The sequence below is a fragment of the Gadus chalcogrammus genome, chromosome 5, assembly GCF_026213295.1.
Source record: "Gadus chalcogrammus isolate NIFS_2021 chromosome 5, NIFS_Gcha_1.0, whole genome shotgun sequence".
NCBI lineage: Eukaryota > Metazoa > Chordata > Actinopteri > Gadiformes > Gadidae > Gadus > Gadus chalcogrammus.
The window spans coordinates 21,393,696-21,420,959 of NC_079416.1; the positions used below are offsets into that span (position 1 = coordinate 21,393,696).

The 27,264-nt window shown below is 51.2% G+C and overlaps 2 protein-coding genes across 2 annotated transcripts; both read left to right on the forward strand.

Moving 5' to 3' along the window:
- wdr89 (WD repeat domain 89) lies at positions 1-5,510 on the forward strand. Its single transcript, XM_056589786.1, has 3 exons — positions 1-304; positions 485-1,656; positions 5,480-5,510. The coding sequence occupies exons 2-3, from the start codon at positions 515-517 to the stop codon at positions 5,508-5,510; spliced, it is 1,173 nt and encodes a 390-aa protein (XP_056445761.1). The 5' UTR covers positions 1-304; positions 485-514.
- Positions 3,183-26,602, forward strand: ppp2r5eb (protein phosphatase 2, regulatory subunit B', epsilon isoform b). The gene is made up of 14 exons (XM_056590284.1): positions 3,183-3,624; positions 8,295-8,455; positions 19,220-19,416; positions 19,648-19,749; positions 20,714-20,806; positions 21,302-21,432; positions 21,867-21,926; positions 22,612-22,720; positions 23,556-23,609; positions 24,448-24,498; positions 24,948-25,067; positions 25,414-25,541; positions 25,722-25,823; positions 26,402-26,602. The coding sequence occupies exons 2-14, from the start codon at positions 8,299-8,301 to the stop codon at positions 26,499-26,501; spliced, it is 1,404 nt and encodes a 467-aa protein (XP_056446259.1). The 5' UTR covers positions 3,183-3,624; positions 8,295-8,298; the 3' UTR covers positions 26,502-26,602.
- The last annotated feature ends 662 nt before the right edge of the window (positions 26,603-27,264 follow it).

Consider the following 27,264-nt stretch of genomic DNA (forward strand, 5'->3'; position numbering starts at 1 on the left):
GCTCAGCGTGCATTTAGCAAAGAGCTCAGCCTCGCTTGTGAGACTTACAAGATATTTTCTTTAATTATTGTTGTTATAAACTACTTGTACAACAGTTTATTACAGGTACATAACCGTAATAGCGACCGCTCGCTTTTTATATAGCGATATACATATAGGCATGTATGTATATATATTATTTATGTGCATGTTAAATTAAACTAGACAACAAGTGTGTTGTACATAACGACCCCCAGCGAGACGGGGGGCTTCTGTCCGGGGAGCAGTCGTCCTATGGTCCACGATACCGAAATCATTAACAGAGGTATAGCCTAACCGCTTGTATTCACCTTTAGAATGACATAACTTTTAGGACCCTGTAGTACTGTAGTAATAACGGGGATGTGGTTCTGACCATAGAATAGGATGTGGTCTCTAGTTTACATCCACCAGTGTTAATTATTGGCGAGTGTTTTCTATGATTAACACTGAACGTCCTGTGTAGTTTAGTGAGACTGCGTTGAGTCCAGCCGCCATGGAGGGAGTGGAGGAGAAGCTCAAGTCTCTGTCCATCGCGCGGCGGCTCCAGCCGCAAGACCCCGCCTACCTGCTGGACGTGTCGCTTCAGCCCGGCGCCGTGGGCACCTCCTCGGGCGACGTGCTGGCGGTGTCCTGCTCCAACCATCGGCTCCACCTGCACAACAAGGAGACGCTGCGTCCCCTGGGGGAGTTCCGCGGCCACACCGCGCCCATCTGCGGGGTCACCTTCGCGCACGCCTCCCCGGACCTGCTGTTCTCGGGCTCGGCCGACGGCACGGTGCGGGCGTGGGACGCCCGGAGGCCCGGCTCCAAGGCGGTCCAGGAGTTCCGCGGTGACCCGGCTCACCGCTTCAGCGGCGTGGGCGTCAACGCGGCGGACGTGGTGGTGTGCGCCGGCACGGAGCAGCTGGACGAGGAGAGCTTCCTGGTGTTCTGGGACGCGCGCGCCGCCGGCAAGGCACTGCTGGGCGTGTACTCGGAGTCGCACAGCGACGACGTCACGCAGGTGAGCTTCCACCCGCGGGACAAGGACCGGCTGGCCACGGGCGCCACGGACGGGCTGGTGAACGTGTTCGACCTGCGGCGCGGCGGCGAGGAGGACGCGCTGCTCGCCACGTGCAACAGCGGGTCGTCGGCCGGCGCGGTGCGCTGGGCGGGGCCAGGGCTGGACCGGCTGCTCTGCCTCACCGACAGCGACGGGCTGCACCTGTGGGACCTGGGCCGCCTGGACACGGAGGAGCCCCTCACGCTCTACAGCACCCCCGACGCCCGCACGCTCACCCCGCTGGAGGGCGGGGGCTCCGTGGACTACCTGGTGGGGGGCCAGTGGCTGGAGGGGGCCCAGAGGCTGCTGGTGGTGGGGGGGACCAGCGAGGGGGCCCTCCACCTCATGGAGTGCACCGAGCGGGGCCTGGAGCTGCTGAGCTCGCCGCCGCAGGGGGCGGGGCACACGGCGGTGGTGCGCTGCTTCCTGTGGGACGAGGCGGGGGAGGGGGCTCTGGTCACCGCCGGGGAGGACGCACAGCTGTTGCTATGGAAACCGGGAGGGGAGGAGCTGGCGCCCGGGAGGCAGGCGACCATGAAGAGCACCTCGTCGTGGAAGCTGCAGGCGCGGCCGCATAAACAGAGCGGGTACGAGTGGAAGAGAGGAGGAGGAGGAGGAGCAGCGAGAGGAGGGGGAGGAGGAGGAGGGAGAGGTGGAGGTGGAGGAGGGAGGGGAAGAGGAGGGAGAGGTGGAGGAGGAGGTGCTTTGAAGAACCAATGACCTCTATGAGGAGTTAATCGGTGTTATGGACTGGACTGCCGTGTTCAGTTCTGGACTGTGATGTCTGGACTGGACTGCGTTGTTTAATTCTGGACTGGACTATGATGTTCTGGACTGCGTTGTTCAGTTCTGGACTGGACTTTTATGCTCTGGACTGGACTGTGATGTTCTGGACTGGACTGGGTTGCTGGTTCTGGAATCTCAGAAATGGATTTCTGAGATTTTATGAATAGCACAAGAACTTATTAATAAATCATCAACGAGTAATCTTCCAGCCCTACAGTAGCCCTGGTTAAGGATGTGATTCTACGCAAATTGGAGTTAATGGAATTGTATTCAGAGAAAACATGAATCATCTGAAATAATACATGAAAATAACATAATAAAGATGAAAAAAATGCCTTCATTTATTTTACACAAAATTGTGCTGTGGTTTTGTGTTTAGTGTGTGTGTGTTTGTATGAGAGAGAGAAAGATGCTGATTTATCGATTTGATTGTCAAAGAACTACTTATAAGTTGGATTGTCAATAAAAGTTGTAATATTGTATCTTTTAGGATATGTAACAAGTATATAGGCAAATAGTAATATATATATATATATATATATACGGTTTCTTAAATCATTAAAAGAATAATTCAATTTAGAGCAAGAGATCAATTAGACAGTGGTAAGATGGGACATGGATTTGCCATTATTTAAGAGTTATTACAATATTTTTTATTAAAAAAATATGAATTAATTGATTGATAATGATAACCGCTGGTGTTTGAACCCATACTGAGATCAGATGCGCTTTTTTAAACTGAGACGGAAATTTGGGACTAGTTGACAGTGAAACATGTTTACAAAGAAATCCAGTTATTCAAAGAATGTAGGGAGGAGAAATGTCAAACATAACAAATGCATGCCGTCTCGGAATAGTTTCCTATATAATTTTATTTCAATCGATACTTTTGCGCTGTAAATAGTGTAGACGATGAATGTTGATCAGAAGGTCCCGTTGTATCCTTGTCTGGTAGGAATCACACGGTGGTTCTAAACTGCTGGGCTGCTGCATTGCCTCCGACCCCGGCCCATGCGACGGTGCACAAGGGCTTCTGTTCACAACAAACCAGCCATGAAAGCAGAGGAACGCTGGTCAAAGGCGCAGGTCGCCCGGGTACTAAAAGCCGCCAGGGGTTGGGCCTCCGACAGCAGGTTTAGCCTCATTCCTAACGGGGGAGAACGACTCCTCGACGCTGGCTCTCCACCCGATCTCCCTTCCCTTGTCCGCGACAACCCAACCCGCGTACTCACCACCGGGGGAGGGACCCGTCTCGCTCAACAGTGACAGGCGTCATCCAGCAGCCAATCACAGGGCTGACACCACAGTGAGGCAGCCAATCCGCGTCGTGTGCAGCCGGACCCGGACCAGCAGCAGGCTAGGGTGTGTGTGTGTTATGTGTGCCGTGGTCTCAGCCCTGGAGGATCGACAATAGGGTGAAAAGATACTAAACCCCGGACTAAACACGGACCAAGGGGGGGAAATAACCCAACACAAGCGCTGCGCGGAGAAAGGAAACCCGTACATCCATGATAGGAATGTAATTGAGTGCATCTTAATCCGCGTTTTGTCCACATTAATGGGTGTGTGAGGAAGAGGATTATCAGGGCAGAAGGCAGAAGGCACTCGTGGGTTCGGCTGCTCCAAGGCCCCGCGTCCCTCCGCTGATCGAGCCGCGGGTTGGAAGAGGAAAAGGGGCTAAATAGGGGCTATCTGCAGCCTGGCTGGACACCCCACGCGCACAAAGGAGAACTCCTTTCACCTCCGTCTCCCGTCGCGAAACACAGAGGATCAAGGTGAAGCCACCACACACACACACACAGACACATACACAGCGACCCGATCGGGGCGGGGAGCCCGAGTCCCGTCCCCGACACCGATGCGCTGGGATCGTGACGGGCGATCGAGCCCCACGGAGCCCGCCGATGTACTGCGGTCTTTTACCCGCATCCACGTAGCTGCTGGTGAACGTTAGCCGTGGGTCAAATGTATTTACACTTCGATGTTTTTGTGTAATTTCAACCCGTCCTGTGATCTCCAGTCCTCGTAGATCTGCACGGAGGTAGCGCTAGCTCACAGGCTAACGCCAAGCTAACCCGCGGTTAGCCATAGGTTAGCTTAGCGTTAGCCTAGGAGCTAGCTAACCCGCGGTTAGCCGCGACACTTTAACCGTAACCAGCGGGACTAATAATCCGTCCGGTTCTGCCTGTTCACGGCGATGGCTGCCGATGGATCCCACCGACCGGGCTCTACGTCGGCGTGATCCTCACACCTGCGGGCCTCTAGCTGCACGTTTGTGCCCGGCATTAACATTTTTCCGAGGAGCTAGCGTGCGGTGCTAGCGGGGAAGCTACGGGACTTTTCGGGCTGTCAAGTTGTGAATGTTGTTCCGCTCTGCTCTGCTAGGCCCCGCACGACCAGGCTCACCAGCGGACGGGGACCCCTTGTCGTTGAGCCTTCTATGGGTGTAGTGCAGTCTCCCTTCGGGATCCAGTGGTCTTCATGGTTAACATGACGGGGCTTGGGGATGCATTGAATGAGCAGATGCATGTTTAATACTATCAGTTTATTCACAGCTGTTGACGTTAATAAGCTTGTTCGAAGTGCATGCTCCGTAGGATCCATTGGGACACTGCTAATAAAACGTTGGGGTTTGAGATTGTTTTAAATCGGTCACTTATGTTGTGGTCCTCGTTGATTTATCATCCACCTGGAGCCTGCGTGAGTGCGTTTATTTTTCCCACCAACCAGCGATTTCAACCAACTTGGGAAAGGATGAGTTTCGAAAACAAACTTCTATCTGTATCACTGACGTGCTATCAACAGGCATCATAAATTTGAGAGGATATTTGTGATGTTGAATTCAAAGGTCGTCTGTGATTCATGCACGCCAAGGTACTGGTTTGGTGCGGTGGATCTAACCATGGTGACAGATGACGTTGAGGAATTTGGCAGAGGTGCAGTCATTCCGCCAAAACCTATTGTGTTTATCTATGCATGAGGAAATGCTCGCTTCCCACCGATCTATGGTCTGTCAATCAACGTGTGTGTGTGTGTGTTTCTGTGTGTGTGTGTGTGTGTTTCTGTGTGTGTGTGTGTGTGTGTGTTTCTGTGTGTGTGTGTGTGCTTGTTGGCAGGGCTGAATTAGCAAGTTTGTAAAGGTTCTTGGATGTCTTCGTGTGTCTTCAGGTCGGCTCCACATTTCGCTGACGGGACTGGAGGTTCACGCCTCTCCCTCCAAAGTCTGCTGTGTTTATGGTGGCGGCCACGAGGGAGGCTAGGGGGGGAGAGAGCCCTCGCTGCCCTGTCTGATCTTACCTTGCGTTAAATGACCCATGAGTACAGTAACAACACGATCGTAAGGCCCTGATCCCGCTCTGAGGCTGGACGTCTGTAGGCGGCATGGAGGGAAGGGTGTACAGCATGCAGCTCTGTTTGTGAGGCGTAGAACGTTCAGTTGTTGTGTTTGGATTTTGTTGTTCAAGGGCCGTGTCTGTATGTGTGTGTGTGTGTGTGTTGTGCGCTCGGCGTGTTTTTGTTCATTCTCCTCGGCCTTGTCCATTTCTGTCAGTGGACTTCCTGTTGGAAGGTTCCCTCCCTCCTCTTCCTCCCTCTCCCCCCTTCCCTTCCTGTCTCTGTGTAATCCCCCAGCCGGGGCACCGTCATCTGCCCTCTTATGTAAGGTGAGGAGGAGCAGCAGCAGGAGGAGGAGGAGGAGCAGGGCTCAGGGTATCTGCGTAGCCGCACTGTCCCTCATTGCTAGCGGTGGCACTCAAGCCACTCACTGCTAACCTGCCTGCCAGTCGGCCGGGAAGAGACAGAGAGAGGTGTACAGAGAGAGACAGGGAAGAGGTGGGTGAGCGACCTAGACACTGAGGGGAGGAAAGTGGAGGGCTGATGGTGACCACGGGGGCGCGAGCGTCTCGCTGCACAGGTGAGTGGACACTCGGGTGACGTGGATCGCCGCTCTGCCTCAAGTCTGCGTTTGAAACGCCACTTTGGGTCGCGGCGTTCTTCTATGATCCCCTCCCATCTGAGGTCCTTCCCTTCGAGGTGCAATGGCTGCCTGCGGAATGCGGTGGTGCGGTCTGGTCAAGGAGCACCTGGAGGGTCCGAGCACTACTTCTTCTGTCGGACGGAACGCAGCCTGTTTTTTCTCCTAGCAGATCATTATGCAGACATCCCCTTTTAAAGGGGTATTCAGCGGTCTTCTCTGGATGTGTGATTTGGCGGATGAGGAGGAGTGTCCCCGGTGAAGCCAAAGAGCCCAGATCATCTATCCCGGACACATGCCTTACATAGGAACAGGAGGGGGGGTGATCAGGGGAATGACTCGTCACTGCCTCAACCATCACCACGTAGACCAGGGAGTCAGCGGCCCCGTGGTGCTGCATCTGAACATCTCCTGCGCTTCAAGGTCCCAGCGCTCTCTGCCGGGGGGGGAGAGTGTCAAGGTTTAGTCTTGTGTGTTTACGTTGAGCCATACGTTGAGCCGGCCAATCGGATGTGTGCCGTCGGACTCCCATTTGTATGCCATTTGAATAGTGCAGCAGAATAGTTTGAAAGGCAAAACCCGCACAATGCCTAGAGGAAAAGCATATCGAAAGATTTTTGGAGTTGATACATTTCTTCGGAGTTGGGAGTTGTTAATGTCGGACTTGTTTGCAGCAAATTGAAATGTGTTTCCTTGGTCGCTGCGCACCCCTGTCTGTTTGAGGTGGTAGAACGGCGGCCCTCTGGGATGGATCATGGTTATTTATTACCTAGCGATGGAAAGAGTAGGGCCTTGGTAGGACGTCCTCTTTTGTTTTCGTCCGCCTTCATTACTCGATTCATCTGAGCGAATGAGCATTCACTAGACCGCGCCTGTGATTCCGAGTGGTTCCAGTACGAATCCAAAATGTTTATCACACATAATCACACAATTCATAACTGTAGTTCAATTCACACAAGCACCAAATGTGATTCTGTTGGAGTTACTTTGAGTTGTATAACTGAGTTTCTTTAAGTTATTTTAACTTAAACCCTGTTGGTTTGTGCTTATGTGCCCATTGCCTTCAGAGCAGCACTTTGAAATCTCCGAAGCAATTCGGAAAGCTAGTTAGTCTGCCCCACATGCTCCTGCCTCCCAGTCACTGAACCAGCCAGTCTGCCAGTTCACCAGTTAGTATATTCTTATCCTCCAAGCCTCCACCAGACCCTTCTCCCTCCTCAGCCCCCCCCCCCCCTTCCCCGCTCGGCTTAAGATCATAGGGGAGGTCACGTGATGCCCACACACACACACACACACACACACACACACACACACACACACACACACACACACACACACACACACACACACACACACACACACACACACACACACACACACACACACACACACACACACACACACACACACACACACACCATGTGTTTCTCCTACTGTACTTTCTGCTGTGACCCACAGATTTCCCTTGTGGGATTAGTGGAGTTCTCTCTCATCTTATCTGTTCGTTAGGGATCCCCCCGCTGAGTGACAGTCAGCTTGCATTCAAGGAAGAAAGTTCACACGCTCTTTAAACATGACATGCGGCCCCGGTCACGGCTGACAATGGAGCGCGTCTAACGCCGTTAACCAGATTCACCGCTGTAGCTTCTTGTGGTCTGTAACGCATGGAGGTCTCTCTAGAGAAACCTAGACGTACCGGAACTACTCTCCAGAACAGGCCGCTGTCAGTCCTGGTGGCTTGGCTCGGGAGTGCTGGTCTCTTCTGGAGTGGCTTGACGTGTGGTGGGAGTGAAGGACACCGGAACGCCGAATCAGGACCTGTCGGCATTCCATCTGGTTTCCTTGGCGACCAAAGTCATTGTTGATCGAAGGGTCTTGTTGTGTACGGAGTTGAAGCTGTACGGTGGGGTGAAGTTTGACATGTTTTTGGAACAAACTTGCAGGATGCCTCCATCCTCTTCATGTTTTAGATAGTGCTTATTGAATGTCTTTGGAGAAGCTTCAGATTTAAGGTTTTCCATGGAGCTGTGCTGTGAACCTGTGGTGTTCTGTAGCTGCTGGTTTGTTCATAAAATATGTCTTCCTGGTCTCAAAGTCTGCTTCCAAGTAAGGACATCTTTTGTGCTTATTTACTTTTGAGGGAAATTAACGGAGCGCGTTTATTCCCCATGTCCTCAATACTGGCAGCCCATAAAATGGACGTTCATAATTCAAAACCACAAGCTAAATATTGTGAATTTGTTCAACGTTTTATATACACTCGCTACAATTCCCAGTACATTCGCAGGTTGTTGGAATATAAGTCAGCCACTTCTTCTGTGTAAAAAAACCCCTAGGGAATCCATGTGAAGATGTTTGTTCTCCAGCATGTCCTGTACCCAGTCACTCCAACCCCCCCCCCCCCCCCCTCCAATCCCATGGTCTCCCCTGAAACTAACTGATGTTGGATCTGTGTCCCCCGTCTCCCCACAGGGCTATGTCCTCTGCAGCTACTACATCTCCATCTGTGGACAAAGTGGACGGATTTTCCCGGAAGTCTGTCAGGAAGGCCAAGCAGAAGCGATCCCAGAGCTCGTCCCAGTTCCGCTCGCAGGGCAAGCCCATTGAGCTCACCCCCCTGCCCCTGCTCACGGGTAAGCCTTGACCTCTCACCTCTGACCTGCGACCCTGCCTAGCCTTGTCCCTCTTCCGGTATCCACTGTTCAGCCAGCGTGACTTAGTGGCCGGGTTGCCTACGGTAACCACATCGCCATAGCGGTTCCGGCTGTAGCTGTAGCTGGGCGTGGGAGGGGCGTGTGGTTGCGGTGGGTGAAGACCTGCGGGACGTGTGGTCAGACGCATCGGGGGTCTGACCACTCTCCCTTCTGCATGGATGTTTTATGCCTTCGACGGGTTGAAGTGGGCGTGCCCCGGCATGGTCTAGGCCTCACGCTAGGGTAGTTCGCATCTAGCCTTCCATCCATCTTTCTATCTATGTACCAAACGTCCATATATAGATCTATCTAGATGGATATATAGCTCAACCCTCCATTCATCATCCATCCACCTACCTTGTTGCTATCCATCCATCAATCCCTTTATCCTTGTACAGTCCCTCTGTCTAGGTACCGTCTATCCATCTACTCATATCAAGGCATTATCTATCCATCTTTTTCTGTGAACCATACATCTCTGTATCCACGTCTCCATCTCTTTGTAGTCACAGCCGTGTTCAGCGCTGCTTGAAGGCTGTATGTCTCTGGTCAGAGAGGTGCTCAGGGCTGCTAGCTAGCTGCTAGCATGCTGTGTCTCTCTGTAGTCAGAGCACTGTTCAGGGCTGCTAGCTAGCTGCTAGCATGCTGTCTCTCTGTAGTCAGAGCCGTGTTCAGGGCTGCTAACTGCTAGCATGCTGTCTCTCTGTAGTCAGAGCAGTGTTCAGGGCTGCTAGCTAACTGCTACCAGGCTGACACCCTCTGTGAGAGCAGTGTTCAGGAGTGCTAGCAGGCTGTGTCTCTCTGTGGTCAGAGCAGTGTTCAGGGCTGCTAGCTAGCTGCTACCAATCTGTCTCTCTGTAGTCAGAGCAGTGGTCAGGGCTGCTAGCTAACTGCTACCAGGCTGACACCCTCTGTGAGAGCAGTGTTCAGGACTGCTAGCAGGCCGTGTCTCTCTGTAGTCAGAGCAGTGTTCAGGGCTGCTAGTTAGCTGTCTCTCTTTGGTCAGAAGTGTTCGGGGCTGCTTGCAGGCTGTCTCCCTGTAGTCAGAGCAGTGTTCAGGGCTGCTAGCGGGCTGTGTCTCCCTGTAGTCAGAGCCGTGTTGAGGGCTGCTAACAGGCTGTCTCTGTAGTCAGGGCAGTGTTCAGGCTGCTAGCTGCCAGCAGGCGGCCACAGGTGTGGAGCTGCCAACAGACTCTCCAGAGAGGCTCCAGACACCCCAGTACTGAGCAGCATGTCGATAGAGGCGGCGTACCCTTCACTGTGGGCTCACTGGTCCTTCATAAGAAACGTTGGGAGGGGTAACACTCCCAGACCTCTATGACTATGACACCGGGGTTCTAACACCTGCTAGATCTCTCCGCTAGACATTAAATACATTTATGATCCCTGTAGGCTTACTTAGTCTGTCTAGTCTTGCCCATATAGGGCTGATATTTTTTTTTGTTCGGTTCCGGTTACCGACCGACCCTGTCAATTTATGTGCCACCCAAATTATTTTATGAGCTGCTGTAAAAAAAAATAATAATAAACAAAAAAGAGGAAAGAAAAAACGGCCCCTATCATTCCCTGCCGCTGGAAAAAAATAAATAAAAAAATTAAATAAATTCCCTACCTACCCATGACCTCAACTGACAACCAACAAGAACCAAACTTTTTTTTTTTTAGGCCTAGGTCTGGTCTGGCCCCTGTAGGTATAGACTGTCCCATTGCTGAATTCAAAGTCATTGTTTAAGTTAATCTTTAAGGGGATCCTCATAGAGACGTGTGATTCATGTTTGATGAGCTGAGCGAGCCTCCACTAAACCAGCCCATAAAGGGCCTCTGTTTCAGCACTGCGTGACCATGTAGGGCCATCAGCCATCACAAGACGTTTCAAAGTCCACCCTATAGTGACATCTCACATGGGCGTGTCCCCCCCCGATATATGATGGATGGACCGGCCTACCGGGCAGCGCGGTCCACTGGGTATGCTGCAGGGGAGTGGCATCGCATTCCCAGGTGTTCAGTCACTAATGGGCACATATTGGAATGGCCTGTGATGGATGAACATCAACTCGGCCAGGACATATTAAAAGTTGGATTCTGTGTTGTGCTCGTTTTTTTATGTCCTTGGATGATATTGCGGAAAAATATTTTAGGCATAAGACTAGTAAATACTTACGTCTTGTATGAAAATAACCTTTGAGCCTATCAGAATTCAGTAATCTGATGGGTGCAGGCTTCCCATTGGCTGCAATTAGAAACGTCCGTTAGCAGATGACAGCAGGATCTGGTATTCTAGGAGTGGCCAATCAGCTGCGTGACACCAGGAGGTTCTCCACAACCAAATTCCGTCTCCCTTTATGACTTCGGAGATATGAGGAACTTGAAATACTGGCGCTGGTCAAAGGATGTCCATCCCTAATGTGTCAATTCCTTTCCACGCACGGAATCATGTCTGTCATACAGTACAGTACCGAGACACTCAAGTCAGACTGCAGATTAACATCTAGATTGGGTTTAACATTCCTAGACATCGCCTACCTCGAGCTACCAACAGCCCGAGTACATGCAGCAAAGGAAACCCTGACAGAGATGTGGCACTCGGTCTCTGTGAACCTCAGACCTTTTAGTATGATCGCTTAGCGGGGTGATGGCCTTGAACCTGGGAGGGGGAGGGGCGGGCGGGGTGGTTCGTTAACTGCTCTCCTTGGGATTTTTTGTTTTTGTTTAATGTACTTGTGCATTGTTTCTGTTGGTAGAATGTAAGCAATAATAAAAAAAAAAATAATCAGAAGAAGACAAAGATTAACATCTATATTCTAGAGTCTGACGACAGACAGCTTGGGCGAACGGAGCTGGTGTGTGTTCAACCAATCACGTGGCTAGGGGCGGGATGGAATGTGTCCCTACTGGAAACCACCTCACCGGCGGAACCACCAACAGGCGTGCTACGGCCGAACGTTAATCTCGGAATCGGGAGGGGAACCGGTTACCATAGCGACAGCATCGTGTTCCGCTCGTTGCATCCCTATCCTCGGGTCATCGGCGAACGCAAAACGCTCTGGTCCCCCCCCACTGGTCGATTTTGACCTCCTCCCCCCTGTCTGGTGGGACAGGGAGCGACCAGGTGCTGCAGCCAGGTCAGAGACCAAAACTGGGCTTCCTCTCAACGGCGATCAACAGCGTATCAAAACTCTGCCCAACTCTGACCCCACTCTGACCCATTCCACAGCAGAGCGTGAGCGCCTCCAGCAGTCAGCGGACCAGAGGGTTCGAGCGACCAAGCCATGCGCTCCACGTGCTTCCACCACCCCCCCCCCCCCCCCCCCCCAAAAGCACAACAGCTAGTAGCAAGACAAGATGCCTCAAGTCTTCGCCTCCCCTTCCTCAAGACCCCCGTACCCCCTCCCCCCTGGGGGTAACCCGAGCCCCCAAGTGTCCCTTTACGCATCGCGGCTAGCCCCTCAGAGTCCCCTGTTAGAGCGGCCCACCACACCACGTCTCCTCCGGGCTCACGGCTCTCACCGTACCCCCGCCACGCTCGCCCCCTCCGCCCAGGCCTGGACGCTAGCCGCCCGGGGAGACCCCACCACAGTGAGTGACCAGCAGCCGGGGGGTTGGCACGCAGCTGTGTGCCCGGTGCGAGCTAGCCAGTTAGCCAGTTAGCACAGCAGGTGATTTGGTGGGCTAGCGCGGCTGTTGTGTTGCGGACGGCTAGCTGCGCGGCTAGCTGCGCGGCTAGCGGCGGAGGAGGTATGTGCTGCAGGCTAGCGGAGGGAGCCAGACTTATAAATGGACCGGTCGTGGTAACCGAAGGATCGCTCTCGCAGGGCGCCTGGGGGGTGGGGGGGGGGTGGGGGGGAGGTGGTTGGAGGGGTAGCCGTTCCGGCCGCCAGTGGTTTCTTTCGCCTTACGTTCGAAAGAATGCCGTCTTGTGTGTTTCTTTGTTTGTTGTGTCACTGTGTTGACATTCCTGAAGGGCGCGACCATCTGCACGTGATGATTGAACCGTGATACGCACGAACCACGCACGCATTATTTTATTTATACTACTACCAGTACCTGGCATAGCTGGTGTTTGGGTGGTTGGTATTCCTGCGGTAGGGCGTGTGATTAGCCTCTGGAATGTCTGCTATGTGCACACCTGTCTCTCAGCCTCACCTGGGCCGTGATCCGATACATTGTTGAGTTACTCCCATCGCTCACTCCAAGAGCAGGTTTGTCCCACAACCAGGCTGTTTGCCCTCACCTCGCTGTGGCTGGTTAGTTGGTTAGCGAGATAGTTATCTGGTTCATGTGCCGTGGTATGAACTCGCCTGCATGGGAAAGACGAACAATGAAGGTCTTGCAGTCGGGTCTCATTCAAACAGGGCTCCTTGAAGCTGCTGCGAAGCAGAGCTAGGTCCAGTGAGGGGACATACGACTCATTAAGGAGCAGGTAGACACCAGCCCCTGGCTGTTCTCCCGGGGGCGCACAAGGGGCAGTAATTGCACGCTGACCATTCTATGTGTCAAGCTGGCCTGTTAGCCTAAGCGTGGTTAGCGTCTTAGTCTAATCTGCGGCTGTGGTTAGCACTATCACTGGGAGCGCTAGCCAGCCGAGGAGCCAGCTAATGATTGACAGGGCCCGCGGTTTCCAGGAGACGTTTGTATGCGACCTGAGACCGCGGCGAAGCAGGAACGGCCAGCTATATCTGGTGCCCAGTATATATTTATACGTCCCAGTGTTTCCATTACACACATCCCCGCTCTGGGACTGGAGCCAGGCTGTATTGTGGACACGGTGGAGTTCTCCAGTGGACCTATAGCTGGTACAGCGGCTAAGCTAAAGGGAAGACTGAGGCCAATGTAAAGATAGCGCCGCGGCTATGCTAAAACTAACACTGTAGCGAAGCGTAGGTTGACGCCGTAACCAAGATAAAGCTAGTTCTGCAGCTAAGCTAGAGCAAGCACCATGTCTAAGATAAAGGCTAGTGCCGTGGCTAGGATAAAACTAGCACTTTAGCTAGGCTACTTTAGCGTAACCCCCTAACTCTCTCCTTGAATCTGGATTCAATACATGCAATACAGTTCATCAATAAATAACGTAACCGTGTGTTTGAAGTGAACCATGTGTCAGTCGGGCTCCATCTCGCTCATCTTCCCCCTGGCTGCTGTGGGGACGGTTACCATGGCGACACTCGTTGACGTCGGGCTCCCGTTTCTCTGGTGTATTATTTGGTGAACTAACCGGGGCTACTGGACAGATGTCGTGTGTCACTCTCGTCGGTACTCCCTAATCCTTTATGTAACCCGTTACCATGGTGACCTAGATGCATTCCAGGAGCTCCTGGAATGTGGCGAGGCCGGCATGCTCTCAGCTGGTCGTAACGCATGAAAAAATAATAATAACGTCAAACTTGGGTTTGGGTTAATATCCGTGTCTAAATGTCATGTACCAACGTGCAGCACAACAGCCTGGTATCCAGTATGGGCACCTCACCGCTCCCAGGCAGAGCATAACTATTGGGTTTCAGTGTCCCATACCTTATTACTGTGACATTCCTCTCTTCATCTACGGGTTGCTCATGCTTTGCTTGTTCTTACATCTCTAACCGGTAGTGTAAACCGGTCTGAACCAAGCACATTACTGGAAACAAAGTCGGTAGGAGCACAGCATCAGGTGGGATTCACCTGATGTTTACAATCGTGTGTGTGTGTGTGTGTGTGTGTGTGTGTGTGTGTGTGTGTGTGTGTGTGTGTGTGTGTGTGTGTGTGTGTGTGTGTGTGTGTGTGTGTGTGTGTGTGTGTGTGTGTGTGTGTGTGTGTGTGTGTGTGTGTGTGTGTGTGTTGACCTTCAGTCCCTGCGCTGAGCCATCTGGCCAGCCTGCTCTCACTCTCTCCTGTTGTAACCCAAGCCCGCTCGCCCATTCACCCCCACTCACACACACACACGCGGCTGTGAGTTGAAGGGGCTTTCCCCTCGCACGGCCAAACGGTTTGGGCGTGACGTACGACGTGTGTTCTCGAGTGCCCCAGTTGCTGTGTGTGTTGGCCGACCTACACACTCGTTCTCTGTTGTTTCAACTACACTAAGGCCTACAAAATAATTTTGTTTGGTTCCGGTTTCCGACCAACCCTGTCAATATATGTGCGACCCAAATTATTTTATGATCATGGAAGAAAAAGAAAAAAAAAGTTTTTTTTATTTTTTTTTTTATGCAAACTATAATTACGTTTTTGTACAGCGCCTCTTCATTCTGTACAAGGATGAGCGCATTCTCTCTTTTTTAAATGAAAACAACCTACCTATCATTCGCTGCCGCTGGAAAAAATAAAATAAATTAAATTCCCTACCTACCCATGACCTCAACTGACAACCAACAGGAACCAGCAACTTTTTCTTTTTTTTAGGCCTATGAAGAGAATAACTGGCTTTTTTTTCATAACTGGCATTTTCATTTGGTCAAATTTCACATCCAGATCAGATACTGTCCTCCTTGTGATTATCACTATCGGACCACAGCAGTCTTGAGCACCGTGACTCTGTTCTGCAAGAGTCCTCGCAAAGACAACTTCCTGTGGTGAACCAGAGTCTGTGTGTCACATGCACGCGCAAGCACAAACACTAACCCCCCCCCCCCACCTCCTCCTTTGAGAGGCTAAGTCTTAGCGTTAATTAAAGTCCCAGCAATGCGTCTCTCCAGCAGCAGGGAGTCCAGATGAGGGGGAGGGAGGGGGGTGGTCCCGATCTCTTGAGTGCCATAGTCTCTGCTGGGTGCCTGACCCGGCATTCCCAACAGCACCAGAATATAACCTAGTATATAGACCCACGCACACGGGCGTCTTGAGAATCAGTTCTGAGACCCACACTGACCGGTAACCCTAGAGGTGTGTGTGTGTGTGTGTGTGTGTGTGTGTGTGTGTGTGTGTGTGTGTGTGTGTGTGTGTGTGTGTGTGTTAGGGATGCAAATTATCGAGTAATTCATTAATCGATAGTTGTTTCATCTTATCGATCGATGATCGATTAATTGATAAGCGGCAATTCTTCTGAGAAGCTGAATTTCCTTCTGAATGTGGCACATTTAGGTGGTAATTCAACGAAGTCGTTTAGTTGTTGTACTTTAAAATACTTCCACATATTGTGCATTTGGCGTCTTTGTCGTCATTAACCAACTTAAAGTGGCTCCATACTGCACTCCGTTTTGCCCTCTTCATCGTGTCAGTGTCCCGCTTTTCGTTTGTCTTGTCCTGCCGTGTTCCAATACCCGTACTGTCCGTACTTACTAGCCAAAATTTGAGTACGCAGTACTCCAATTCAGATCCGGCGAAAATAAGTATACTTCAAGGACCCGGATGCCGTACTCAAAACGGGCTAATCGTGAAGTGTGGATCGAAGGACACTCCCCGTACTCAACGGCAGCCTTCTTAGCTACGTTGCAGAAGAGGCGGAGCCAGGCTGAGCCAAAGTCGGCGCATTTTCCACATAGCCTGCATTAATAGAGTCATTTTGTAGTTTTTATAGCTTTTTATAGCTGCTAGGCGTAAATAGTTCACCGTTCAAAGCGGGATGTTTATTGCGGGGGAGGAGCCACGGCGGCAGTCGTGATCGTAATTTCCGGTTAGTGCACCACGGAGTACTCGATTTTGAACAGCACTCACATCTGAAAAATTAACGTAGTAGCCAGTGCGGATAGTATACTTCCTTTAAGTATACTCATGGAAGTACGGGTATTGGAACACGGCACTGCTTTGCTTGTGTTCCCGCTTGTGTTCCCGCGTGTGCGTCAAGTACGTCTGGCGTCAAGTGCGCCCTCACGTGGACGGTTGGGGAATTACGGGTTAAAATGCGATTAATTGCAAGTAATTTATTTTAATCGAGTAATCTCTTATCGACAATTAATCGATAATCGATTAATTGTTTGCATCCCTAGTGTGTGTGTGTGTGTGTGTGTGTGTGTGTGTGTGTGTGTGTGTGTGTGTGTGTGTGTGTGTGTGTGTGTGTGTGTGTGTGTGTGTGTGTGTGTGTGTGTGTGTGTGTGTGTGTGTGTGTGTGTGTTTCCTTCTCAGAACCAGTAGCTGTCATGCAAACTCACGCTGACTGTCCTGCAAACTGCCAACTCTTGACCTTCCTCCAGCTCGTTCTCAACTACCAGCTCTACTTCTAGCTGCTCACTCCAACTATATCATGCTTACTCTATCTAACCCATGCTAACTCAGACCATCTCATGCCAACTCTTACTTACTGCTTACTCATGCCATCTCACGATGAATCTTACTAAGTGCTAACTCAGAGACCATCTCATGCCAACTCTTACTTACTGCTTACTCATACCATCTCGCAATGACTCCTACTACCTGCTAACTCAGAACATCTCACGCTAACTCTTACCACCTTGCAAGGGGTCTGTTGTGTTTATGCTGGTCTCTGGGAGAGGCTGAGCTTGTTTAAACCCAATACGTGTTATATGTTACCTTGGGTTCTTGTAACAAGATCACCCGCCAACTACTCTGCAAGGACGGAACACACATCCACACAACATGTGAGTGGTTGTGTAATGGTCGTGTACATGTAAACACTGGCCAGCATCAGACGCCTGCAGGCGGTGTACAGATGTAGACACACACACACTATAATTGCACAGAGAGACTTAGTGTTTGTGTGTGACGCCAAACAATATTGCCATAGCGGTTTCTGATTGGGTCTTCCTTCTCTGCTGTCTTGAATCAGGAGCTTCAGTAGGACTGAGCTGTATCGGGGAATGTCCCTGGTTGGTTGTTGTAAGGATGACGTCACGACTCAATAGACCAGCTTAGCGTCTGATACCAGTTTCCGACCGCTGTCATTATTCAGTGAGTGACGCTCCCTCGATCACTCGGCCCTTGAATGACAACGATAATCACCCACGCCGGAGTTCTACGTCCTGTTTCCTGTCTCTTTAATGGCTGCTGATTGGCTCTCGCTCTGAAGCTTTGCGAACACACCGCCCAGAGACTTGCCCTTTTAATCCTCTGAGCTGGGCATTCAGCTCCCGTCTGTCTGCCTGTGTGCGTCCGTCTGGCTCTGCCTACCTGACCCTGTCTATCTGTGTGTCTGTCTGTCTGTCGGACAGCTAGATGGTAGTGAAGGGGTTCTTGGAAAGTGCTGCGGGAGTCCTGCTGTTCTTGACCCAGGGTGGCTGAGGTGGTCTCAGACCCGGGGTGGCTGAGGTGGTCTCAGACCCGGGGTGGCTGAGGTGGTCTCAGACCCAGGGTGGCTGAGGTGGTCTCAGACCCGGGGTGGCTGAGGTGGTCTCAGCCACCCCGTAGCTCCACCCCACATCACACCCCAAAATATCAACAACCGTCTCCGTCACCACCTGCGTTAAGCCCCGCCCTGATGGCGTTCTCTGAGGACAGGTGTCCTGGACACGCCCGTCCATTCAGTTAAATCTGTGGCTTTATTCTAGCACTCTACTGTGTTCTACATTGGTGCACTGCTGTCCGCTGCGCTATTTTTGTCCTCTAAAATGAACCTGTGGTCGCCTCACTCTGAGTTGGATTTACATTCGGGTTTCTATGATGAATAGGCACGCGCACACTCGCACTTTCCCTCGCACAAACACACACACTGTTGTTGTCTTCCCCAACGGCTTATCTCTTGTATAATGAAGGCTCTTTATCTCTCGCTGCACAGTCACCATGTGCACTTGGGCCCTGGCGTCACCTGACCTCATCCAATCTCCCCTACCATACCTTTAAACATAACGAAACCAAAAGGTTCTTGGATCCACCCCATGTCTCCATAGTCTTCTGTGGGCCCCCTTAAGCATGATGCCCCCTCACCTGCTCCTTAATGACTGGTCTCTGTACTGTCTAACCCCTCCCTGCTCCTTAATGACCTGTCTCTGTACTGTCTAACCCCTACCTGCTCCTTAATGACCTGTCTCTGTACTGTCTAACCCCTCCCTGCTCCTTAATGACCTGTCTCTGTACTGTCTAACCCCTCCCTGCTCCTTAATGACTGGTCTCTGTACTGTCTAACCCCTACCTGCTCCTTAATGACTGGTCTCTGTACTGTCTAACCCCTACCTGCACCTTAATGACCTGTCTACTGTCCAACCCCTACCTGCTCCATAATGACCTGTCTCTGTACTGTCTAACCCCTACCTGCTCCTTAATGACTGGTCTCTGTACTGTCTAACCCCTACCTGCTCCTTAATGACTGGTCTCTGTACTGTCTAACCCCTACCTGCTCCTTAATGACCTGTCTCAGTACTGTCTAACCCCTATCTGCTCCTTAATGACCTGTCTCTGTACTGTCTAACCCCTACCTGCTCCTTAATGACCTGTCTCAGTACTGTCTAACCCCTACCTGCTCCTTAATGACTGGTCTCTGTACTGTCTTACCCCTATCTGCTCCTTAATGACCTGTCTCTGTACTGTCTAACCCCTACCTGCTCCTTAATGACCTGTCTCAGTACTGTCTAACCCCTACCTGCTCCTTAATGACTGGTCTCTGTACTGTCTAACCCCTACCTGCTCCTTAATGACTGGTCTCTGTACTGTCTTACCCCTACCTGATCCTTAATCACCTGTCAAACTAAAATATTAACTCTGATTCTGGTGTCGACTCTAGAGGGAGTCAAGCACTGACTCTAGAGAGCGTGTGAGGGAGTTTAGCGTCTGCTCTAGAGGGAGTCTGGGGTCGACTAGAGGGAGTGTGAGAGTCTAACCTTTGGGTGCGTTTGTTTCGCTCCTCAGACGTGCCGGCGCCCGAGCAGCCGGAGCTGTTCCTGAAGAAGCTGCAGCAGTGCTGCACGGTGTTTGACTTTATGGACACGCTGTCCGACCTCAAGATGAAGGAGTACAAGCGCTCCACGCTCAACGAGCTGGTGGACTACGTCACCGTCAGCCGCGGCTACCTGACGGAGCAGGCCTACCCCGATGTCGTCAAAATGGTGAGTGCACGCACACACCTCAGTCTCCGGAGCTCCTCCTTGTGCTATACGTGTCCCGGGGGGAAAGGGGTGATGGCGTTCAAATCCCTGCTGAAAGGTTCGATGTTCGATCCCCAAGGGCTGATCCTCGACAGAGAATGATGCATAATAGGCGATGTGTGTTTGCTGTCTGTGGTGCTTTCAAAGTAAAAGCGCAGAGTTGATGTCGTCCTTGTGCTCTGTGGACTCCAGGTGTCTTACAACATATTCCGGACGCTTCCGCCCAGCGACAGTAACGAATTCGACCCGGAGGAGGACGAACCCACGCTGGAGGCCTCCTGGCCACACCTACAGGTACATAGGGGGAGGGGCCACACCGACAGGTACACATCAGGGGGCGGAGCCACACCGACAGGTACAAGGCAGGGGGCGGAGCCACACCGAGAGCTACACTGCAGAGTGTGGGGCAACACCGATGGGTACAAGGCAGGGGCTGGGGCAACACCGACAGGTAGACGGCAGGGAGCGGGGCAACACCGACAGGTAGACGGCAGGGAGCGGGGCAACACCGACAGGTAGACGGCAGGGAGCGGGGTAACACCGACAGGTAGACGGCAGGGGGCGGGGCCACACCGACAGGTAGACAGCAGGGGGCAGGGCCACACCGACCTGAGGCTGACTCTTCACCTCTGTGGCCCAGATAGTCTTGGTGCATTATATTGGCTTGTTTGAATTATTGCCACCAACCCCCCAATGTCCCCGTACTGAAACGCGCATGTGTATCTTAATAGGGCTTTAGTTTCATAATTTTGATTGAGGCATGTGTGAGATTAATCCCGTTTGTTTGGGGAATTTCACCACTAGAGGGCAGTGAAGTCACAGTCAGTGTAGTTTCTCATTCAACACAGTTGGCCACAGCTTGCCTGGGTGTACTGTCCACAGCTAGCATGGCATCCAGGGTGCTAAGAGTGTTTTCACGCTCCCAGCGACGGACTAGGCTAGCTGCTGCTCTTTAGCCTGCATGCTTTGTATTGATGTTCAACAGTTGTTTGACCTACTCCTCTCTCCTTCTCCACCTCTGCATTCTCCTCCTCTCATCTCCTTTCTCTTTCACTACTCCCTTTTTCTGTCTCTCTCTCTCTGTCTCTCTCTCTCGCTCGTTCTCTCTCTGTATCTCCCTCTGTCTCTCTCTCTCTTGTTCTCTCTCTCCCTCTGTCTCTCTCTCTCTCTCGTTCTCTCTCTCCCTCTGTCTCTCTCTCTCTCTCGTTCTCTGTCTCTCTGTCTCTCTCCCTCTGTCTCCTCTCTCTCGCCCCTGTAGTTGGTGTACGAGTTCTTCATCCGGTTTCTGGAGAGTCAGGAGTTCCAGCCCAGCATTGCCAAAAAGTACATCGACCAGAAGTTCGTGCTACAGGTCAGTGCTAGGGGGACGTGCGTGCGTGAGGAAGACATTTGACAGCGGGTGCTCACTTCAGACTAAGTCGGGATAGATACTGGATGTGCCCTGTGAGGGCCCCTTCATTCTCCGTATCACTGCATGGGGTCGGGGCCGGTGGGAACAGGGGGAGAGTCAGCAACGCTGGGAATCCTCCCAGGGGAATCATTTATAAACACTAACATCAATGGAAAACATATGACGGTACACACAAAAAAAAATAAAAAAAATAATAATATGCCATAAAACTAAATTAACTGATTGATATTTTGAGTGGCTCTATTTCCATTTGTTTTAGATTATTTTAACTTGGTCTAATTCAAGAATGAACCGCCTGCAGTACCCTCCCGCACCACAGGGGGGTGTGGGAGGCCCCTGGTCTGTTGGTGGCGGGGCTGGGTTCGGGCCCCTCTGTGGGGGTCTCTCCGCTGGTCTGTGTGCTGACTGTGTGTTGGTGTGTGTGTGTGTTGGCAGCTCCTGGAGCTCTTCGACAGCGAGGACCCCAGGGAGAGGGACTACCTGAAGACGGTCCTGCACAGAATCTACGGGAAGTTCCTCGGCCTGCGAGCTTTTATACGAAAACAGATCAACAATATTTTTCTACGGTGAGGCAACGTTGATTCACTCACTGTGTCTCTCACTCTCTCTCTGTCTCTCACTCTCTCCCCCTCTCTCTGATTCACTCACTCACTGTCTCTGTCTCTCACTCACTCTCTCTCTGTCTCTCACTCTCTTTCTGTGTCTCACTCACTCTCTCTCTCTCTGTCTCTCACTCTCTCTCCCTCTCTCTGACTCACTCACTCACTCTCTCTGTCTCACTCACTTACTCACGCTCTGTCTCTCACTCACTTTCTCTCTTGTCTGTCACTAGCTCACTTTCACTCACTCACTTTCTGTCACTCTTATCAGTCTCACACACATCCACTGACCGCAAAATCATCGTTTAACTAATTTCTCTCTAGTCTAACGCATCCTGTCTGTCTCTCTAGTCCAAAGTATCCTGTCTGTCTCTAATCTTATGTATCCTGTCTGTCTCTAGTTTTGTTTATGAGACGGAGCATTTCAACGGAGTGGCTGAACTGCTGGAGATCTTGGGAAGGTACGTGGATGCTCTTCTGACCTTTGACCCCTAGCTTACCCCGACCTCTGACCTGTTCGTCTAGCTGTAAGACAAACTTGAGTCCCACCTTTTCTTTAACTCCCAATCAGCCAATCTCAGACATTGTTTTTTGAACCAGGCAATCTAGCAATTTGAGATCGGCTTAGCTCAGGAGGTAGAGCAGTTGACTTGTAACCGAAAGGTTGCTAGTTCGATACCCAGCTCCTCCTAGCTGAGTGTCAATGTGTCCCCGAGCAAGACACTTAACCCTAACTGCTCCTGACGAGCTGGCTGTCGCCTTGCATGGTTGACTCTGTGTGTGTCAGTCGGTGTGTCAGTGTGTGTATTAACCGATGTAAGTCGCTTTGGATAGAAGCGTTTGCTAAATGCCCTAATCGTAATTTTAGTTTTGTTCTTTTTTTCTTTTATCTTATTTTAAGATCTTAAATATGCATGTGCTATTGGCTGTCACGGTTCTTATGAAATAATAACAATAAGTCTGTCTGTCTGTCACTCTCTCTTTATGTCTCTCTGTCTGTGTGTCTCTCTCTCTCTCTCTCTCTCTCTCCGTCTCCCTGTCTCTCTCCGTCTCCCTGTCTGTCTCTCTGTCCCTGTCTCTCACCGTCTCCCTGTCTGTCTCTCTGTCCCTGTCTCTCACCGTCTCCCTGTCTCTCTCTCTCTGCAGTATAATCAATGGCTTCGCTCTGCCTCTGAAAGCGGAACATAAACAGTTTCTGGTCAAAGTGTTGATCCCCCTGCACACGGTGCGGAGCCTGTCGCTGTTCCACGCACAGGTAACCCACTGTCTGTCTGTTGTGAGGTGACACACCTGTCTCTCTGCTGTGAGGTGACACACCTGTCTGTCTGCTGTGAGGTGTCACTCCTGTCTGTGTGTCTGTTGTGTGTCAGAGAGAAAGAGCCACAGGTAACACACCTGTCTGTCTGCAGTGAGCTAAGGCCCCGTCCACACGAAGCCGAAACAGTTACGGTTTCGATCTATCCGGTTTCGGAGTATCTCCGTAAAGACGGAGTCAGGCGAAACCGGGTAGAGCTGTAGAAACGCTGTAGTACACATTCCAGGCGACCAGGCCCATAAGGGGCGCTGCTTCTGCTACAGCAATCCAGAAGGAAAATAAATAAGAAGAAGAGGCGAGCATGCGCATAAAGGGTGAGACTCCGCGGGCTTAACAGTCATTGGCTAGAGGGTCGAGGGGTGGGGCGATGACGTCATGGTTTACGGTTTCAGGCGGTTTCAGGCGTCCACACGAATCCAAAACGAAACCGGGTAGATTTGAAACCACCTCCGAGGGTGATTTCAGAAGTTTGCGGTTTCGGTCAGCGGATTCGCCGGCTTCGTGTAGACGGAAGGCCGAACCGTACAAGACTTTTGCGGTTTCGCCATGAAATCGGCTTCGTGTGGACGGGGCCTAAAGCACCTGTCTGTGTGTGTTTGTGTCATGTTGGTGAAGATAAAATAAATATAAATGTTGTTTATTATTTAAAGTAAATCCTTCTGATCATTATCGACCAGGAGTAGAGGAGTCATTTGGGGTTAAATGAAACATGACTGATGAGTCTGAGTTTGAGTCTGCCTGTGGTCTGTACTTAACGTTGTGATCTCTCCTGCAGCTCGCCTACTGCATTGTACAGTTCCTAGAGAAGGACCCCGCACTAACAGAACCAGTAAGTACACTATCAGAACCAGTAGGTACACTCACAGAACCAGTAGCTACACTATCAGAACCAGTAGGTACACTATCAGAACCACTAGGTACGCTAGCAGAACCAGTAGATGCACTAACAGAACCAGTAGATGCACTATCAGAACCAGTAGGTACACTATCAGAACCAGTAGGTACGCTAGCAGAACCAGTAGGTACACTATCAGAACCAGTAGGTACACTATCAGAACCACTAGGTACGCTAGCAGAACCAGTAGGTACACTATCAGAACCACTAGGTACGCTAGCAGAACCAGTAGGTACACTATCAGAACCAGTAGGTACGCTAGCAGAACCAGTAGGTACACTATCAGAACCAGTAAGTACACTATCAGAACCAGTAGGTACACTATCAGAACCAGTAGGTACACTGACAGAACCAGTAAGTACACTAGCAGAACCAGTAAGTACACTAGCAGAACCAGTAGATGCACTAACAGAACCAGTAGATGCACTAACAGAGACGGTAGCTACACTAACCGCACCAGTAAGTACTGACCCTCCTCTCCTGTCCCTTCTCCTCCTCTCTTCCTCCTCTTCCTCTCCCTCTCATCTCTATTCCTCTCATCTTCCTCTACTCTTGATCTTCTCTGCTCCCTCCCCCTCTCTTTCTAACCCATGGCGGTCCATTGGTATGTGCTGATTCACTCTGCTGAGTCGCTGTGATGTTGGTGACCTTGGTTGTGATGTGATGGTAGAGCTAGCAGCTAGCAGCTAGCAGCATAGAAGCTAGCAGCATAGCGGCCAGCTCTGCTCGATCTGAGTTCTGGTTCTGACCGGTCTCTCTTCGTGTCTCTCAGGTCATCAGGGGCTTGCTGAAGTTCTGGCCAAAAACCTGCAGTCAAAAAGAGGTAAAAGGAGTTCTGAAAATATCATCTATCTGTGCGACACTGCACACAAACGTGTATGTGTGTACTGTGTGGATGTGTGTACTGCTATGTGTGAACTGTGTGTCGAAGTGTGTGTGTGTACTGCTATGTGTGTTCGGAGTGTGTTGATGTATGTGTGTTCGGGTGTATATGTTTGTGTTTGGATGCATGTGTGTGTGTGTGTGTGTGTGTGTGGATGTGTGTGTTCTGAGTGTGTGTGTATTGATGTGTGTGTTCTGAGTGTGTGTACGGATGTGTGTGTTCCGAGTGTGTATGGATGTGTGTGTGTATGGATGTGTGTGTTCCGAGTGTGTATGGATGTGTGTGTTCCGAGTGTGTACGGATGTGTGTGTTCTGAGTGTGTGTACGGATGTGTGTTCTGAGTGTGTGTACGGATGTGTGCGTGTACTGATACTTGTGTGTCTCTGCAGGTCATGTTCCTGGGGGAGCTGGAGGAGATCCTGGACGTCATCGAGCCAACACAGTTCGTTAAGATCCAGGAGCCACTCTTCAAACAGATCTCCAGATGCGTGTCCAGCCCGCACTTCCAGGTCAGCCAATCACAGCACACCCTGGCAGCCCGTCAGCCAATCAGCTAAGAAGCTGAGACCTGGCGTCCCTACATGTGGTGTTGTACTCTGGATAGAAATGTCCCATACTTTGGTGTTCTGTCCACTCACCACGGACAAGAAAGTCCTTAATACCAAACGGGTTAGATGATGAGGGTGGTGACGATGAAGATGGGGATGTTGGTGGTAATGAAGAATAGTGGTGGGGGTGATGACGATGAAAGTACTGATGATGATGACTGTTGTGGAGAAGGAGATGAGGCTGGTAGTGGTAATGGTGGGCTGATGGTTTGTGTGTGTGTGTGTGTGTGTGTGTGTGTGTGTGTAGGTGGCCGAACGGGCGCTCTACTACTGGAACAACGAGTACATCATGAGTCTGATCGAGGAGAACTCCAGCGTCATCCTGCCCATCATGTTCGCCAGCCTGTACAGGATCTCCAAAGAACACTGGAACCCGTGAGTCACCGCCTCACACCTGGATCCGTTCCTGTCCCATCAGCCTGTCTGCTCACCTGTCCCATTATCCTACCTGTCTGCTCACATATTTCATTATCCTGTCTGCTCACCTGGCCCATTATCCCCCCTGTCTGCTCACCTGTCTCACTATCCTCCCTGTCTGTGTGTGCGTGTGTTCAGGGCGATCGTAGCGCTGGTGTACAACGTTCTGAAGGCTTTCATGGAGATGAACAGCACCTTGTTCGACGAACTCACGGCCACCTACAAGTCGGACCGCCAGCGGTAAACTCCTTCACACTCTATTCACGTTTTACAGCTTGCATTATGGGTACTATTTAGCCCCGCCTCTTATCAATTCAGGACTAGCGGTAAGCATAATGAACGCTGTAGCGTCAGAAGCTAGCGGTGAGCGTTATGACCGTCGTAGCATCAGAAGCTAGCGGTGAGCGTTATGACCGTCGTAGCATCAGAAGCTAGCGGTGAGCGTTATGACCGTCGTAGCATCAGAAGCTAGCGGTGAGCGTTATGACCGTCATAGCATCAGAAGCCAGTGGTTAGCATAATGGCTGTCGTAGCATCAGAAGCTAGCGGTGAGCGTTATGACCGTCATAGCATCAGAAGCTAGCGGTGAGCGTTATGACCGTCGTAGCATCAGAAGCTAGCGGTGAGCGTTATGACCGTCATAGCATCAGAAGCCAGTGGTTAGCATAATGGCCGTCGTAGCATCAGAAGCTACGGTCGTAGCATCAGAAGCTAGCAGGAAGCATTATGACCCTGGAGGCCTGACAGTGATCTGGGAGCTCCTGCCTCCCTCCCCGCCCTGCCTTGGCTCTAAAGGCGTGCTTGTTTCGTCCCCACAGGGAGAAGAAGAAGGAGAAGGAGCGGGAGGACCTGTGGAAGAAGCTCGAGGACTTGGAGCTGAAGCGGGGCCTGAGGAGCGACGGGATCATCCCCACTTAACGAAGCCTGCGCCTCCCTCCCCACCTCCTCCTCCCTTTATCTGCCTCCTGACCTCTCAGACCCCCCTACCCCCCTTCAAACCCCTCCCCTCCTCCCTGTTCACAGATGCCACAGATGTCTGGCCCCCCCCCCACCACCACCACCACCTCGGAGCCCCGCCCACCCACTGAAAGACCGCCTCCTCGGGAGCGACTTCGAGCTCCCCTATTGGTTGTCCTTTCTGTTAATCTAGTCCTTTTCCTTTTTTTTTCGTTTTTTTTTTTTTTTTTAACAATTAAATCTTTTTCTCTTCTGTATCCGTGCGACTTACTTTACGGTAGATATACCACACTTGTTTTCATGATTTCATCAGCACTGTAAATAACTTTGTTTGTTCTTTTTGTTTTTTCCCCTTTAAAACTGATATTATTGCGAATGAAAAAAAAAAACAATAATAATAATAAAAAGGAAGAAAAAAACGAGAAAATGAGAAAATGACTTGAGGTGGGAACTGGGGGGGACAGACATCTGGACCTTTTTAGGGGTTCCCTACAAACTGTTTCTTCACAAACACAGCCCTAAAGGAGAAGATAGTGTAACGATCTGTCCAGGACAGCCCTGTTGTTGACTGTTTCTGTCTCCATCTTCCTCTGCTTTCCTCCTGCTTTCTCTGCCCTCCATCTTGTCCACCTGTAAATTCTGCCCCCTCCCCTCCCCGGGACGTACTGACTGTATGCTACAGCCCCGCCCCCTTTTCAGAGGAAGTGTTTATGGAAGTAAAGGA

What these genes read in the sequence shown, in the direction of transcription:
- wdr89 (XM_056589786.1), top strand. Translation starts at nt 515, where the DNA reads ATGGAGGGAGTGGAGGAGAAGCTCAAGTCTCTGTCCATCGCGCGGCGG. An exon ending in CATAAACAGAGCGGGTACGA is followed by an intron (nt 1,657 to 5,479) that starts GTGGAAGAGAGG and finishes GTAATCCCCCAG; the next exon opens with CCGGGGCACCGTCATCTGCC.
- ppp2r5eb (XM_056590284.1), top strand. Translation starts at nt 8,299, where the DNA reads ATGTCCTCTGCAGCTACTACATCTCCATCTGTGGACAAAGTGGACGGA. An exon ending in TGTCGCTGTTCCACGCACAG is followed by an intron (nt 22,721 to 23,555) that starts GTAACCCACTGT and finishes TCTCTCCTGCAG; the next exon opens with CTCGCCTACTGCATTGTACA. An exon ending in AAACCTGCAGTCAAAAAGAG is followed by an intron (nt 24,499 to 24,947) that starts GTAAAAGGAGTT and finishes GTGTCTCTGCAG; the next exon opens with GTCATGTTCCTGGGGGAGCT.